The 17,807-nt window shown below is 50.6% G+C and overlaps 1 protein-coding gene across 1 annotated transcript in view; it reads left to right on the forward strand.

The window, feature by feature from the left end:
- The window catches only part of BNC1 (basonuclin zinc finger protein 1), a 67,065-nt gene extending 60,304 nt beyond the window's left edge, over nt 1-6,761 (forward strand). Inside the window, exons 2-5 of the mRNA XM_056113914.1 lie at nt 604-724; nt 1,547-1,770; nt 3,654-5,407; nt 6,116-6,761. Coding sequence (XP_055969889.1) covers nt 604-724; nt 1,547-1,770; nt 3,654-5,407; nt 6,116-6,761 — 2,745 coding nt within the window. The remainder of the gene's footprint in view (nt 1-603; nt 725-1,546; nt 1,771-3,653; nt 5,408-6,115) is intronic.
- The last annotated feature ends 11,046 nt before the right edge of the window (nt 6,762-17,807 follow it).

Genomic DNA, 17,807 nt, shown 5'->3' on the forward strand with positions numbered 1-17,807 from the left:
ACCCTGGAAGTATTTCTACTGAAAGTCAGATAGTTAAGAAATTGGTTTCTGTGTTCTGGAGTCGTGGCCGTGCTGGAGAGCCGCTCGCGGGGGGCAACCCGTGGCCTCGGTAGGGCGTGAAGGGCGGAGCGAAACGCCCCCCTTCCCATGAGGTTTTAGTCGCCCCCACACTCCCGGCTCATACCTGCTGTCCACAAGGCTCCCATGTGGCCGCCATCTTTCTTTCCAGAGAGGAGAGGGAGCAGGAGTTTAAGCTCCTCATTGCCCCTCATTTCCAGGCTTTTTCATCACACACACACACACACAAACACGTGTGCGCACACACACACTCATAACACACACACACACACACTCATACACACCACTCCGTGGTTACCCTGAACTTTAGTAAATACTACGTATTACTGTTAAGCTTGAGTATTATTTTCAGGGTACTTTAATAAATACTTGTCAATACTTGTGCATTACTCTGAGGGACACTTTGTTAAATACTTAGTGATACTTGAGCATTGCTTTAAAATACTTTGTCAAATACTCAAATACTTGAGTATTACTGTAGGAATACTTTAATAAATACTTAGGAAATGCATTTCTAGCTGACAGTACTGCTGTATTCTCTTGCAGGCTATCGGCTGTACTCTCAACTGCACGTGCCTGAGCTTCAAACCGGCAAAAATAAATCACCGCCAGTGTGAGCAGTGCAGACATGGCTGGGTGGCCCACGGTAACGAGTCTCCCCTCTTGGCCCGGTGTACGCAGCCCAGTAGCTGAGTGACATTTTAGCTAGCATGTAGATACGACTGTGGCCTGCCATCTCGAGCCAAGTTTCCGAGATATTCTCTCTTAGATTGGAAACGCCATGGTTTCCGGCGTTGCATCAGTCCATTCGAGGGTATTGTAAGTGGTGCTTCCATTCTGTCATCAGTACCAGAAGCTCCATCTGCTACAGGATGCAACAGCCTCCCCACTGGGTCTGTGACAGACTCTCCCTCAGAGGTCAATTTCAGATGAACCATAGTGTCCCCCTAAGTCAGTTGACCCATTTAGCCACCATGCACCTAAAGTGTCCATCCTGGCACACTGCCCTCCCCAACCCCCATCCTTCTGCCCTGTGAGCCAGAGAACTTGAGCTGCCAAGTGTTGGCAGCTTTTCTGGTTTCCAAGTTCAGTCTAGACTGAAGGAGCCACGTGGGCAGAGACCAGTACGCTGGCTAGCGTGGACATGGAAGGCTGCCCGCGCCAAGCCCAATGGAAAGGCGGAAGGTTCGGCTCAAAGCCACACCAGCTGGACTCCAGGGCCAGCTCCGGACTGTGTCCTGATGCTCTGCCCTCCTCCCCCAGCACTGCCCTCTTCCTATGCACAGGGTGGCACCATTCTCTGAAGGGATGCCTCAGGACAGGGGAGCGGGGGGGGGCGGGGTCTCAGGCTGGCACCCTTTGTCCCTGACATCTCCGAGACTGTGTCCCATACCAGGCAATAGTGGGGTTCCTCTGGCTTGCAGGCGGCATGGTGTGAACACACTCCCCCCTTCCTCCCACCTTTCAGCGCTCAGTAAGCTGAGGCTCCCCGCCAGCCAGGTGGAGATCGTCCAGTCCAATGTGGTGTTTGACATCAGCAGCCTGATGCTATACGGGACCCAGGCCGTCCCCGTCCGCCTGAAGATCCTGCTGGACCGGCTCTTCAGTGTGCTGAAGCAGGACGAGGTCCTTCGCATCCTGCATGCCCTGGACTGGACTCTTCAGGACTACATCCGGGGCTACGTCCTGCAGGTATGGGCCCCACGGATGTGCCTCTTTATCTCTCCGCAACCCTGTGTTGTTTATTCCCAATTTCGCTGAGGGTTTGGGGATGAGGAAGGACCCCCCAGTCCACCGGCTCCCCACCACAGCTCTCCTGCCCAGTGCCGCCTTCTCCCCAGTGCCCACCTCTGCCCATTCCCACCCTCCTCCCTTCTCTTCTCTCCACTTTACAGCCGCCCAGGCTGGAGTCGGGCTGGCCTTTCAGAGCTGGAGGGAGGGGGGGGATGTTTTCCCAGCAGCAAGCGTGTTCCCCGAAAGGGATCTCTCTCCTCGCTGGCACAGACACTGGCTCTGCTCTTTCTTGCTTCTGCTATGGGTCATATCGATTCACTCTGGCTAAAAGGCCAGTAAGGGAGCAGGGGACATAGCTCAGGGCTTGGGGTACGCAGGTAGCACCCCAGTTAGAGCCTCAGTGCCATATGGTGCCCCCCACTGGTGCCAGGTGGGGTCCCAGTTCCCCCACTGTCCACTGCACTTGGCTCCAGTGGTCCTCAGTATCCAGGGACCCAAGATGCTCAGTCTAGAGTTTTGGACCAACCAATCCATTTAGCTGAGTATGCTGGGTGTGACCCCGAGTCCTTTGAGCACTGCTTGGAATGCCCCCTTAAAAGGAGGGCTGGAGCAGTAGCACTGCAGGGAGAGTACTTATCTTGCACAAGGCTGACCCAGGTTCAATCCCCATACCCCATATGGTCCCTAGAACATGCCAGGAGTGATCCCTGAGCACAGAGCTAGGAGTAAATCCTGAACACCGCCAGGTATGGCCCCAAAAACAAATAAATAGCAGGCAATAAAGTAGGGGAACAGACAAGTTCCCTTGAGTCTGTGACCCTCTGACCTCCCAGAAGTACCACATCTTTCAGACGGACACTAATAACAACCATTTGTGGGCGATGACTCTCCTCTGAAACCCAGCGGCCAAGTGGACAGAGACCCTGTGAAGTGAGGTTGTGGGTGCATCCGCAGCTTGCCGGTGGCACACAGAACTCGAACCCAGAGCTTGACTTCCTTGTTTGCCCAGCTCCTGTGTTGGCCTCCGGCCGGTCAGGCTCTAGCTCTTCTGTGGAGCAGTATTATGATCTTACATTATGACACAGATCAATATTTAATGATCCTAATCATCTTGCTTTCTAGTGTTAGTATTAAAAATATGGAATCAATTACCTTGAACCTCCAGCACATGAAAAATTTATGACGTTCCATTCCTCATCGTCTTCAGAACCCTTACATGCACCGTGAAAAATCTCAGTAGGCCATCAAATACATGTTCTGTGATAAAATATTTATTGTAGTTTTGGGAAAAGTTAGGCCTTGCTAGAGTTTGAAAGATTTCCAACACTCCAGTGTAATTACTGCCCCACTCTGTGCACGGGCCATAGATCAATACATGTTCATAGTTTTCTGATGCGAATAACTTGGGAAGATGATCAAACTTGAAGGGAATAAATACTCTGTCCACATCACCATCTGAACTCTTTAGCTAGAGAAGCTACTATTGTTCATTTGATACTTATTTTCAGCTTGAATGCCACACCCCTGGTGCTCAGGAATCACCCCTGATGGGTCTCAGGGGACCTCATTTGGGACCGATCCCGTCCAAGTCAAGTGCCTAAAACCTGGACGGTATCTCCTACCCCATATTTTTGCCTTAAAAAGGAAAACTACAGTACTTATTGCATGGCATCTGGTGGCGTGGGAATAAGGTGGGAAATGGCTCCCAGTGTCCCTCTCTCTCTCCTGGACCCCCACCTCACCTGTGCGGTTGGTCCTTTGCAGCCTGGCCCGGGAGAGGAGGGTGGTCCTTGCTGACAGGCAGTACCTGGCCTCACTGCTTTTTTCCATGCTGGACTTAGGATGCATCAGGAAAGGTGTTGGAGCACTGGAGCATCATGACGGGTGAGGAGGAGCTGGCCACGCTGCAGCAGTTTCTGCGCTTCGGGGAGACCAAGTCCATCGTGGAGCTCATGGCCATCCAAGAGAAGGAGGAGCAGGCCGTGGTCACGCCCCCCTCCCCTGCCAGTGTGGACATCAGGGCCTTCATCGAGAGCGCCGGGCCCCGCAGCGCTGGCCTCCCTGGGCCCCTGGACCACGGCCACCCCAGCAGCATCCACCCTTTCGAGAACCTTCTGAACGGCGTCACATGGATGCTGCCCTTCCAGTTCTTCAACCCAGTGCCACCGGCGCTCATCGGCTCTGTGCCTGACCACTTCACACTGCAGCAGCCAAAGGACACCGCCCAGGAGCCCCAGCGGGAGCCACGCGCTTCCTTCCCTGACGGCGGTCGCCTCCTGTCCTCCCCATCCGCGCCATGCCAGGAGAAGAAGCCATGTCTCAGCTGTCCGGATGCTGCCCCTAAGAAGGAGGACGTAGCCCAGCTAGGCGGCTCGGGCTCCTTCCCCGTCATCATGAAGCTCGAGCGGGTGCCAGCATCCCCCGAGGCCAAGGTGAGGCCCGAGCAGAATGGGCTGGGCCCCAAAAAGGGCCGCGTGTTCTGCTCAGCGTGTGAGAAGACCTTCTATGACAAGGGCACACTCAAGATCCACTACAATGCCGTGCACCTGAAGATCAAGCACCGGTGCACCGTGCAGGGCTGCAACATGGTGTTCAGTTCTCTGAGAAGCCGCAACCGCCACAGTGCCAACCCCAACCCCCGCCTGCACATGCCCATGAACAGGAACAACAGGGACAAGGACCTCAAGAATGGCCTAAGCCTGGTCGCCCTGGACAGCCGCCCACGCCCGGGCCTTGCCGATGATCCCAGGGGCCAGCCTGCCTTCCCGAGTCCCCAGCCCAACGGCGACCTCTTCCCGCACCTCAAGTCTGTGCGGCCTGTCCTGCCATTCTACCACAGCCCCGCAGCCCCAGACGAGCTGGCCAATACCCCTGGTGGGCTGCCCTCACTGCCCCTGCTGTCCTCTGCAGTCCCCGAGCAACCGGTGGCCAACGAGGTGCTGCCCAAAAAGAAATCACGCAAGTCCAGCGTGCCCATCAAAATCGAGCCCGAGGCCGCAGACCGCGCCCAGGACAAACGGCTCAGCTCAGATGAGGACAGTGAGTACCAGTCTGAGGGCCGAAGGCCGGACTCACGCCATTCCCCAGAGGAGCAGTGCCCGCCCCCAGGGGGCCTGGGGACGCCCCCCTCCGTAGGAGACCAGCCCTACCCTGCTGACTCGGGGCCTGGGCCCAGTGCAGCCCCTGGCCACTCCGAGAGTGATGCAGAACTGCAGCCAACACTGACCGTCACAGCAGGGGAGGTGGAGGCAGGAGGCCGTGAGCTGCGCCTGCCCCCTGCTCTGGAGACCTGCACCCCCTTCCCCGGCTACGTGCAGCTGCAACAGCACCTGCTGCCTGGCAGGCTCCTGGGCGCTCTGGCCCACGGCGCCGTGGCCTTCCCGTGCTTCCAGGGCTCTGCAGAGCCCGAGCCACCGAACCCGCAGGCTCTGGGGAGGCGGGAGGAGCCTCGCTTCCAGTGTGGCGTGTGCAAGAAGAGCTTCAAGAATGCCTGCGGGGTGAAGATACACCAGAAGCACATGCATGCACGGGAGCCTCACACCTGCGCAGGGGCCAGCTGCGGGGCCACCTTCGCATCCCCCAGGAGCAGACACAGGTGAGGCGGCCACATTTGAGTGACACTGGGGACTGTCCCAGGGGACATACTGCAGTGCGTGTGTGAGGACCTAGAGGAGGTAGGGGACCGCTGGGGCACAGCCGTGGGTGAGCGAAAGGGCCACAAACGTGGCCCAGGAGGTGACTCACAGACCCCGAGTCTGATCCCTGACACCTCAGAGCCCCTGAACCCCATCAGGTCGACCGACCCTCTCAGCCACAGGTGTATCAGATTCTGTGATTAATTAATTCAAAAGTTATGAAAAACCAGCTTTAATAGTACATCTTACTTCACTCAGCCTGTCCAAAATACCGTTTGCAAATGTCACAGCACCTTTGAACAGCTCCGAAACCAGTGTGTTTCACCTGTCCCTGCATTCAACGGAATCAAGTCCCCGCCTGGTCCCTCACGCTTGTGACCACCCTCCTGGGAGCTCTCACTTCTTAGGGACGGGGTCTGGCCATCCTGCTGGTGGAACACAGGGACCCCTCCATACCATGGCATGCTGGCACTGGAGCAGTGGCCCAGACTGGCCAGTTCCCACTGTAACGCTCCCCTGGGATGGTGCCCATCCCCCAGCAGGACACTGAGGGCCAGCACCCACAAAATGCACTGGGTCCAGGCTGTACTGCCCGCTCCCGAGTCTCACGCTGAATCCCACCTTCCTCAAGCAGCAACCCGTCGCTGACGCTCTTTTTGCTCTTGTAGACACAGTTCGAACCTAAACCTGCACCAGAAGGCATGGACATGCGAAGCCCTGGACAGCAGTGCTGACCCCTTCCACGGGGACTGCCTTCTGAGAGGCTCAGCACCAGAGGCCCACCAGGACGCGGTGGCCCCGCAGCCGGCCTCCCAGCCCTCCGCCATCTTCCAGGGGGCCAGTAGGACAGGCAGCCTGGTGCATCCCCTGGAGGGCCTGAGCTCGGGGGCACCCAGCGAGGCCACCGCCCTGGACCTGAGTACCACCTGGAGCACCAAGTCGGGCAGCAGCCACTCATCCTGGGACTCGGACGGGGTGAGCGAGGAAGGGACAGTGCTTATGGAGGACAGCGATGGAGACGGTGAGGGAGCCCCGAGCCTGGCCCCTGCGGAGGACAGCTCCCTGCTCTACGTGCCCTTGCCCAAGGCCGACCCAAGTCTGGGTATCACATGCCACCTGTGCCAGAAAACCTACAGCAGCCAGGGCACCTTCCGGGCCCACCACAAGACCGTCCACCTCCGCCAGCTGCACCGTTGCAAGGTCCCGGGCTGCGGCACCATGTTCTCATCTGTTCGCAGCCGGAACCGGCACAGTCAAAACCCCAACCTGCACAGGGGCTTGGCTGCCTCCCCGATGATGGGCCTCCCCCAGTGATGGGGGGTGGGGATTCCCCAACTGCCCATCTCGCCAGGGGCTCCTGCCAGCCCTTCACTAGCCAGCTTGTGCTGTCTCCAAGGGAGTCCATCTTTGTTCTGCCCACATCTGCAGAAGCCAGCTGGCACAGTCCAGGCGCTACAGGACAGACAAGTGACTCTACTTAATTTAAAATGCTTTTTTGGGTTTGTTTGGGGGCCACACCCAGCAGGGCTCAGGACTTGCAGTCAGGCGCTGCCGTTAGGAATGACGCGTGGTGACGCTTGGGGAACCACATGGGATGCCGGGGATCAAACTAGAGTCTGTCATGTGCAAGGCAAATGCCGGCCCCACTGTGCTGTGTCTCTGGCCCTAATTTAAAATGATTTGGATGGTATTTAACTTGTGTTTATGTTTGAATGTGGGGTGACCCCGGGTGTCTGTAGCCAAATGGGAGTTGGCCTCACCTCCAGACCCCAGCCAGTGGGTGCTGGCCATGTGGAGGAGCTCGGCCACACAGGGAGAGGAGTATGTGTGCTCCATATCCTTTCACAAGGGATGGACTTTCAGACTCACGTGGTAGAAGAGAAGGGAGGACATCGTAGCCTCACCCTGTGTTTTAATACTTAATTTGTTGGAAGGCTCTTCCAGCAACTGCATGCTCCTCAGGGCTGAACAGCAGCAAGACTTTGGGTCACCTGTCCTCCACACGTTTGGTTGATTTAAGTAACGAAGAACATCATCAAAAGCACGGAATTCTTAGAGAGCTGGTTCCTGGGCCTCACAGGCAGAGGAAGGCCTGCCTGTGAATGTTTCTGTATTCTAGAGAAGGCTGTCAGGCCCTGAAAATTTGTCCTGCCTGAAATGAGAGTTTCTTTCCAGTGCTCTGTGACCAGGCAGCTGGGGAATCTGGTTTCTCCAAAGTCCAAAGATTTGTATGCAAATGAATTTTCTATGATTTAATAAAAGCCCGACACACATTTCATTGAAAGAGGCAGGCGTCGCAAAGCTGGTTTTGACCGCGCATCTCTGACACATGTGTCCTACAGAGCACTCACACGTGCACACACAGGCACATGTGTGATGTGTGTATATGCTCATGTATGTTCACGCACAGATATACACGCATGTGAATACACTCATGCATGTGTCTGTGTGCATACATGCGTGTGCACACGTGTGTGCTTGCTAACAATCATGCAAGGCTGGAAAGCCAGAGGTGTGCAGGTGGGGAGTGGAGCTGAGCCCTGTGGTTCAGCAGCAGCCTGAATGAGGTGGTGGCTGCTCCCTGGAAGACGATTCACAGATACCAGCTAAATCACGCGCTGAGCACTTGCTTTGCATGTGGCTGACCCCGTATGAATCCTGGTACGCAACCGAAGCCCCGCCAGGATACCTCCTGAGCACCACCCGATGTGACCCAAAAACAAAAAAGGAGGAGGAAGAAAAACAGCTGAACTGTCAGAGCTGTGCCTGGGGCTGCAGCCTGCTGGGATGTGGGCGAGGCCCCGCCTCTTCCTGAAATTTGAAGTGAGTTTCCCTGGCCTTGAGCTGCTTCCCTTTGAGACCTTCCTTCGAGATCTCCCATGCTGCCTGGCCTCCCTTCTCAGCCCTTTCTCTTCTTATGGGGGACCTCCTGGAGGCCTCAAGGGTCACTAGCCAATCTCAGCTCAGCACCATGGGCCTGATGGATCTTTCTGGGATGTGGTGGTGCAGTGTGGGGCCACACTCGGCAGGGGCTTGTTCCTGCAAGGCCAGAGACTGTCCAGCTCCTGCAGCCGTGTGCTGCCTGCCCAGCTCCCTCCCTCTGTCCTTAATGCCTTGTCAGTTTCCCCAGGGGAGCCTGCCTGAGCCCCCCTCTTCACAGAGGTGAGCCCAGTTCCTCTCCCAGAAAAAAGGGGACAGCCTTCCCACTCACCCTTGTCCTGATGCCCTCCCATGGTCTCCTGTGGGCCACTGACCTGGCCACACCCCTGCACCACACCCCTCGTTTGGCTGCTGTGTCTGACCGCGATGGGCTGATAGTCCCAGTTGCATGAGGCTCCACAGAAACACTCTGAGAGCTAATTAGGAGGCTGAGAGCCCACAATGTGAGAGTAGAGGAAACACTTCTAGCCTGCCCCCAGCTGTGGTTCCCCACCCCTGTTCCCTTCCCCAGACCTGCAGCCTGGGTTGCTCATCAGAACCAGGGGTCCTAAAGAAATTTGCATAGCAGAGGACAGAGCAATATTATAGCGGGTAGGGTGTTTGCCCTGAATGTGGCTCACCCAGGTTCAATCCCTGGCACCCCATATGAGCCCCTGAGCCCCACCGGGAGTGATCCCTGAGCACATAGCCAGAAGTAAGCCCTGCTGAGTGTGCCCCCCCTCCCCAAAAGAAAAAGAAACTAAGAAACTTGCAACATGGCTGCCGAACTCTTGTCATCAGATGCTTTCCAAGCAACACCCTCTAAATCTGTGTCATTGATGCTTTCCTAGCTCTCAAATGCTCTCCAGGAAGCTGTCAATAGGCTGTTCCTGGGCCCTGGCTGGGGGCTCAAAGGTGCATGGTGCCCTCTGCAGGAATTTTGGGGTATTGCAGTCTATCTTGTTTCTTGGGCTCCAGTTCTTCAAACCTAAAAAATGGGTTTAGAAATAGCCCTCCTGGAGGATGTTTCCTGCATGTTAGTTTCCCTTTTATGATCTTTGTGTCATACCATACCTAGAGTCCTGGGTCTCAGATTTATCTTCCCTCCTTGCCCAGGGGACACATAACGCCAGGGATCACCTCCAGGTCTTGAATGTGCCAAACCCTGCCACCCCCAGCCCTGCACCGCACTCTCTTCCAGCCCAGCTCCAGCAGTCCTATGTGATCTCAGACACTCTCCAAATCAAGGAAATATCACACTCACTGCAGAATTCATCACATTCTTTTTTTTATTTCTTTTTGGGTCAAACCCGGCGATACTCAGGGGTTACTCCTGGCTCTGCAGTCATGAATTACTCCTGGCGGTGCTCAGGGGATCATATGGGATGCCAGGGACTGAACCCGGGTCGGCCGCATGCAAGGCAAATGCTCTGCCCACTGGACTGTCACTCCAGCCCCTCATCACATTCTTTTGGGTTGTTTTTGGAGAGTTTGGAGAAGCAGAGTAGAAGGAGGGGAAATACCTTTATTTTGCCAATTTTAAAAATAATTCTCCAACTTTGCTTGCTGAAATATGTTTTCTTTCTTTCTCAATTAATCTGACCAGAAATCTTATTTTTTTTCTCGAATTTTTTTGTATCTGACCCAGTTTCTTTCCTATTTACTACTCTACTGTTCCTAGTCCGTTACACCTGCTTTTCTAGGACTTGTTTTGTTTTCGTGAGTTGAATTGCTCCATTCATTTTTTTTTACAAGAATGAGGAGTTGGTGCTAAGAATGTCTTTTATTATAAAAGGCTTCAGATTATAATTTCATGTTTTTGCTCTCTGTAGACTAACATTCCAATTTTATTTCCTCTTTGACTCAAGTTAATGAAAGCATTTGGAGATTTTGTTTATTTGACCTTGGTTTAAGTTTGGGCAGGGAGGTTTGTTTGGGGTTTTTTTTGTTTGTTTTTTTGGGGTTTTTTGGATTTTTTTTGGCTTTTTGTGCCATGATTTTTGGATTTGCTGGGGTTTTTTCCAAAAAATTTTACCAATTTGGTTGTTTAATCTTGGGGTTTTTACTTTATGCTTTTATTGCATCGTGATAAGATAGTGTCAAGTTGGAATTAGTTGCAATTTTTTGCTCACCTCCCTCTTTTATCCCGTGTAGATGTTTCCTAAAATTAGGGAAAGTAGGCCTCATGGAAGCTTCTTTAAGCTCTACCTGGAATGGCATTTTTTTTTTATTTTTTTATTTTATTTTATTTTATTTTTACAGTTGTAGATTTACAATTTTTTGTGCTTGGGTTTCAATTATACAATGATCAGATACCCATCCCTCCACCAGTGCCCGTTTTTCACCACCATGGATAATATCCCTCTGGAATGGCCTTTTAAAATGTTTTGTTAATCGTTTCTAGTTTTGTTCCTTGTGATCAGAGAATGGTATCAGTAACATTCTTTGTGAAAAGCCATGTCTTTTTTTTCCTGAACTATATGAAATAAGTTTTGGGCTTTAATCTTTATGGGCTCGAGACTCTCCCTGAGCACAACTGTATTCTCCTTTGTCTGTCGCTGATGGGCTCGTGAAGGTCCCTCGGCAGAGGGGGTAAATCAGGACATGTATGTGAAGGACACAAAGGAGCTCTTCTCCCTTAACCTGCACTCACAGAGACTCACCCACAGAGCTGTGAGGGATCACAACTCCTCCCTCCACTCAATCTAGCTCTGGCAGAAACAGCACCCTGATATCATGTGGATACATCCCGATGTCATGGAGGAGACACCCCAGATCTGCAGGACAAGGCTTCTTAAGCTTCTCTTACTCATGACCCCTCTTTACCGGAGACATTTTTACATGACCCCAGGTGTACAATATTTTTAATCAATCATAAAAAAAGTTCATTTTAAAACCAACGTTTAAGATGATTTTTCTTGACCCCATATTCAGTTGCATGACCCCAAATGGCATGTGGCCCCAATTTTGGAAGTGATGATGTCAGCTCTACCCCTAGTCACAAAGTGTTTGCCAGAGGGGTGGGGTACAGTTGGGAAACTCTTCCTACTTGTTTCTGTATTAAAGAATACAGATTTCCTGGTGGTTCCAAGTGACTTTTCAATCTGAAAAAGGAGATGGTAGGCCAGGTAAGTCTGGGACTTTCTTTGGGGAGGTTTCCTCTAACTCAGCTGCCTTCAGCAGGGCATGCCCTTCCCTCTCAGATCCATAACTGGTGTCCAGATGTGGACACTTCCTTCTAGCCCCACCATCTGATATCTCAGTTTCGGTGTTGGCCCCAGATTCCCTTGACTTCCTGTTTGCTCACAGAATGCATCTCCATGAAAGCCTCGTGTAGCTGTGGCTACCAGCCTGTGATGGTAATTAGTGTCCATTTTCTCAAAAGTGATCATGATATGTAGTTATTTTTAAAGAGTTTTTATCTCCTAGAGACAGACAATGAAATGTTTTCAAGTAAAAACTTGGGGGAGGGGAATTTGTTTTTATGCCACACCCAGTGGTGCTCAGGGCATACTCCTGACTCTGCTCAGGGTTGAATCCTGGTGGGGCTCACCTGTATGGGGTGCCAGGGATCAAACCTGTGTTGGCTGTGTGCAAGGCAAGTGCCCTACCAGCTGTTGGGTTATGAGTAAGTTGTGATTTTGCTCCGGCCCCAGTTGGTGAAAATCTTTCATACTGAGGGTTCTCTTCAAATAGGGAGTATTCCAAGCACAGACAAGATGGACCCTATACTGATCATTGATCAGTTGATGAATTGGATAACAAAAATGTTCCCTCTTACTTTTACCTATGTTTACAAATTTCCATAATCCCAGAAAGATAGTAGAGGATTTAAGGTGCTTCTCAAGCCTGGTTCAAATTTCTCATACTACATTAGGTGCCCCAAGCACCACTAGGAACAACCCTGAGCAATACCAGTGTGTTCCCAAAACAACAATAAATTTCCATAATCATATTGAAAGACTTACTGTAGCACTGTCCTCCCATTGTTCATCCATTTGCTCAAGTGGGCACTAGTAATGTCTCCATTGTGAGACTTGTTACTATTTTTGGCATATCGAATATGCCACAAGGAGCTTGCCAGGCTCTGCTGCCGTGTGTGCAGGATACTCTTGGTAGCTTGCTGGGCACTCCGAGAGGGACGAAGGAATCAAACCCGGGTCGGCCGCGTGCAAGGCTAACACCCTACCCACTGTGCTACTGAAAGACTTAATCACTTAACTTCCCGTTAGTCGTCGATTTGCTCGAGCGGGCGCCAGTAACGTCTCCATTTGTCCCTGCCGCGTGCTAGTGTAGCCCAATGGCATCTGTTCGCTCCGGGAACACGGAGAGCCTCAAACCAATCGTTCATGATCTTGACGAAGAAGTCTGACCATCTGGTAGGTGGGCGGCCACGCGGTCTTTTGACATCCCGTGGAATCCAGTCGGTAACAGCTCTAGTCCAGCGGTTGTCTTTAAATCTCATTACATGACCAGCCCATCTGATTTTCGACACCTTGGCAAATGAGACAGCGTCCCTGATTCTTGATCGTGGATGGATGTCGAACTCCGGATTCTTTCTCTCATTTGAGTGAAACGTGATATTCCAAGAATAGCTCTTTCTATTCTTCTTTGGGAGACCTGAATAGCGTTCTCATCCTGTTTGCATAGGGCCCAGGTCTCTGAGGCATATGTTAATGCAGGAAGAACAGTGGAATCAAAGAGATGTGCCCGGAGCCGGAGGTTCTTCGCCCTCTTAGCTATTTCTTCGATGCTCTTGAAGGCGTTCCAAGCAGCTCTCTTCCTCCTGCGCAGCTCGGGTGCCAGGTCATTCGTCATGTTGACCTCTCGACCTAGGTACACATAGCTGTTGCATTCGGAGATGGTCATTCCGTTGAGAGCAAATGGGGCGTCAGGAACGAGGCTGTTTCTCATAAACATTGTCTTCGTAAGATTCAACTGTAGTCCTACCTTTCCGCACTCACGGTCAAAGTCGGCTAGCATTTGTGCCGCTTGGCTGATGTTTGGTGTTATTAAAACAATGTCATCAGCAAAGCGGAGGTGATGTAGTTGCCGACCATCTATCTTCACTCCCATTCCTTCCCATTCTAGTCGTCGCATGATGTTCTCGAGGGTGGCACTGAAGAGTTTCGGTGAAATGGTATCACCCTGCTGCACCCCTCTCTTGACATCAACGATCACTTCTTTGTAGAATGGTGAGATCCTGGTAGTGAATCCGCAATACAGCTCACGGAGGATCCTGATGTATTGGATTTGAATGCCCTGATTGGCTAGGGCTTCAGTGACCGCTTCCGTCTCAACAGAATCAAAGGCCTTCTTTAAATCAATGAACGTTAAACAGAGCGGCATCTTGAACTCCCGAGAAACCTCAATGAGCTTGGTTATCGTGTGGATATGGTCGATGGTGCTGAATCCTTTGCGGAACCTGGCTTGCTCGCATGGTTGTCCTTCATCTAGTGTTCTGCCAATCCTATTTAGGATGACTCGAGTGAACAGCTTGTAGATGACAGACAATAGGCAGATCGGGCGATAGTTGCCAATGTCATGGATGTCTCCCTTCTTGAACAGTAGTACGGTCCTGCTGGTTTTCCATTGGGACGGAACCTTGCATTCAGACAGGTAGCGAGTGAAGAGCCGAGCCAGTGTATTGATGAGTACTGACGGCAGGTTCTTCAGGTGTTCAGGTCTGACCTTGTCTGGGCCGGGTGCTGTTTGTTTCTTTACCGACGAAATGGCGTGTCGGATTTCGGAAGGGAGAACGTTGGGAACGACATATCCATCCTGTGGAATTTGGTATGTCGGCAAGTGGACATGGCTATTGAAGAGATTTGAGTAGAAGTCATGGATAATCTTCTCCATTGCCGTTCTGGAGGATGTGATGGATCCATCAGGACGTCGGAGGGCAGTCATCTTGGTCTTGTAGTTGGCGAAGGACAGGCGGGCGTTACGAATACTTTTCCCGGCTTCTGCCGCATCTACCAGTACTTCTGCTCTTCTCTCTTTGAGGTCTTCCTTGATCGCATCTCTGCACTGCTTTGCGAGCTCGGACGTTAGCTTGCGGTTGCCTGAGGCATGCGCCAAACCACGCTGGCGAATTAGCTCAAGAGTTTTCGAAGATAGGCGACTTTTTGTGGTTATCTCTCTCTTGGCGTTCCTCGCACATTCATGGAGGTGCTGAACCAGTCGATCGTATTCCTCGTCAATGTTGTCAACAATGGCATCTTCCCATGTTGCCGCAATAGTACCAAAGAGTTTCCAGTTGGTGGTCATTCTGGGAGTTCTCCCAGAATATAATATTGTAATAATTGTATAATTAAAATATTGTATAATATTTATAATATTGTATTATAAAGAGAACTCCCAGAATGACTGAAAGACTTAGTAAAAATATTTCAGATCAAGTAAGATTAAATTCAATGGAAAAGTATTTTACAAAACAGAGACTTTATAATGTTAAAAGAAACAATCCACATTACAGTTATAGCAGTCATGACTCTTTTTTGCAATAAATAAACTCCATAAGACAAAACTGCAGAAAATAATAAGAAGAAATTGGCAGAAACATAATAACAATAAGAGATTGTAATTCATTTCTCTGAACACATGACAACTACAATAGACAAAAAACAAGGTCTATAAAAGCTCTGAATCATATAATCAATAAGGGTGAATTCTATATCCTGAGCACAGCAAACACTTTCTTCTCAAGTACCATTACATTTTTATAAAAATTCATCTCTTATAAGGCCATAAAGAAAATCTACATAAATTCCAAACAGAAGGGGAAAAAATTAGACCTGGTGATGGAGAGATAATACAGTGGGTAGGGCATTTGCCTTCCACACAGCCAACCCGGGTGCGATCCCCGGCATCCCATATGGTGCCCTGAGCTCCACCAAGAGCAATTGCTGAGTGTAATGCCAGGAATAACCCCTGAGCACTGCCGGGTATGACCCAAAAAGGAAAAAAAATAAAATCAGGCTCCATTCTGGTTATAATAGTGCAATAGAGCTAGAAAGTAATAACTAAAATGGTCTCTAAAACATTTACCCTGTTGTTGTTGGGAATTTCAAATGGTAGATATCTTGTGGGATAGTAAGATTTGTTTGTTTTGTTTTTTGGGTCATACCCAGCAGTGCTCAGGGCTTAGTCTTGGCTCTGCACTCAGGGGTCACTCCTGGTGGTCTCAGGGGACCATATGGAATGCCAGGCATCAAACCTGGGTGGGCCATGTACAAGGCAAATACCCTACCCTCTGTACTCTTTGGCCCAGGATAATTCTGTGTGTGTGTGTATGTGTGTGTGTGTACACGCACATGCACGCATGTGTGTGCATGTGTGTATGTTGGGGTGGGGAAGCATTCTATAGCGTTGTCTAGGCCTTAGCAGCACATCTCCTCTGTGCCCACTACAAGTAAGCCCCATTTATGGCATAAAAAAATGTCTCCAGGAGGCAGAGGGATAGTACAGCAGGTAGGATGTTTGCCTTGCATGCGGCTAACCCAGGTTCAATCCCCGGCATCCCATATGGTCCCCCATGCACTGCCAGGAGTAATTTCTGAGTGTAGAGCCAGAAGTAACCCCTGAGCATTGTTGGGTGTGACCCAAAAAGCAAAAAAAAAAAAAAGTCTCCATACATTTTCAAATGGCCATTGAGAGGCAAAGTTGCCCATGACTGAGAGGTCTTTTCTATCAGCCTTACTATAAACTCTGACAAGATACTTATGACTCCCTCCCCATAATCTGTCTGTGCAGAGACCCATACTACCAAGTCTCATTTAATGAAAGCTGCTATGGCCAGGCACGTGTTCTGTGCCTCTATATTGTATTATAAAGAAATTTTTCAGGGGATGGGCCAGAGAGATATAGTATATCATGTTAGGCATTTGCTTTGCATGTGATTGGCCCTGCTTCAATTCCTAGCATCCCATATGGTCCCCTGAGCACCACCAGGAGTGATCCCTGAGTGCAGAGCCAGGAGTAATTCCTGAGAATTGCCAGCTGTGCTCCCCCACCAAAAAAAAAGAAATTTTGCAGAGGAGGACTAATTATCAGATAACTGAAGCATTGTGAAAATGGTTGAGTCAAGGGGGACCGATTGACTGTTATATTTTTACTAGAAAACTGAAAAGAAGCTATGAAAGGATAAGGTGAAAATAGGACAGGGCAACAAAATGTGTGCGAAGAGGAGCAGCAAGAACAGATCAAAGAGCAGAGAGAAGTCATGGTGACCATGGAGTCAGCCAACAAAGGCAGTCAGGCTCACTATTCGTGGATGGAGTTCTTTCACAATTTCGGAAGCCAAATAAATATGTTCTATTTTGACACAGCAGCTAGTCCAGCTCTTGGGGCCACAGCAACTCAAATAAATCAGACTCTTTTAATAGTCTAGTGGTACCTTATTATCTCTTAAGTATTTCAATAGTGCATTATTCTGAGCAAGTCACAGTGATAGCTAACCTAAAAGTGGAGGAACAAGTCAAAAGCTCTGCAGTGAAAGCAACAGGGCCAATACCTAATCCCTGGCAAAATTGTGTTAACAAGGTGGTATGGATCCAACCTGGCTGTGGAGACTGGTGGGCACATGGCCAGATCATGTGGAATTCCTGATGCCCAGTCAAGGGCACCTCTCAGGGGATCCTGTTTGGGTGTGTAAGTCTAACAGGGTAGGGCAGGGGAAGCCAACACATGGACTGAGCCGGGACAGGTCAGTGAGGCTCAGCTAAAAATCTGAAACAAAAGCCTAGACTTGAAGAAATCTCCATGTTCCCAAAGTTCTAGAACTTTGGTCTGTAACTCTGCTGATTCCTTCTCTCCCCAACTCAGATTTCTCCCAGGTGGAAAAAGCATCCAAATAATAACAGAAAAATCCTCCATACTTTCTGCTGCCCCTTCTTGACCATTGATATGATTCTAGATCACGGCTTCTTAACCCTTTCCACTTGTGACCCCTTTTTCACGAGAAATTCTTCTGCAATGTTGGCATTACCCGGCTGCCTTGGTCATCTGCTCATCCCATAGTCTCCTGATTTTGTCCACCACTGGCATACCAGTATCAGTCAGGTCTTTTTTCTCTGCCTTGACCTCTGCGTCTAAGCTGTATATGACAGCAGTCCACTAAGCATTTCTCTGGAAGGCCCTGGACACCGCAAGATACAAAGCCACTCATGATCTCATCCCCAAATAGCTCTTTCTTCCTAAATTTTCTCACCACAGTGAGTGTCAAAACGAGTCATCTGCTGCTTATCCCAGAAACCAAGGAATGGTTTGTAGCTCTTCCTTCTTCCTACGGGCCTGTCACCCACTGAGTCACTCAACTCTGTCTTGACCCTTGTCTTCTCTCTTCCTCTCTGAGCGTCTGACTCTCACCTTCAGCTCTGTTTCCAGCCATTGGTCTCAACCCAAAGCATGACCATATCCCTCCATGGCTTCCATCTCTAC

This window comes from Sorex fumeus, unplaced genomic scaffold, assembly GCF_029834395.1.
Source record: "Sorex fumeus unplaced genomic scaffold, SorFum_2.1 ptg000024l, whole genome shotgun sequence".
Taxonomy (NCBI): domain Eukaryota; kingdom Metazoa; phylum Chordata; class Mammalia; order Eulipotyphla; family Soricidae; genus Sorex; species Sorex fumeus.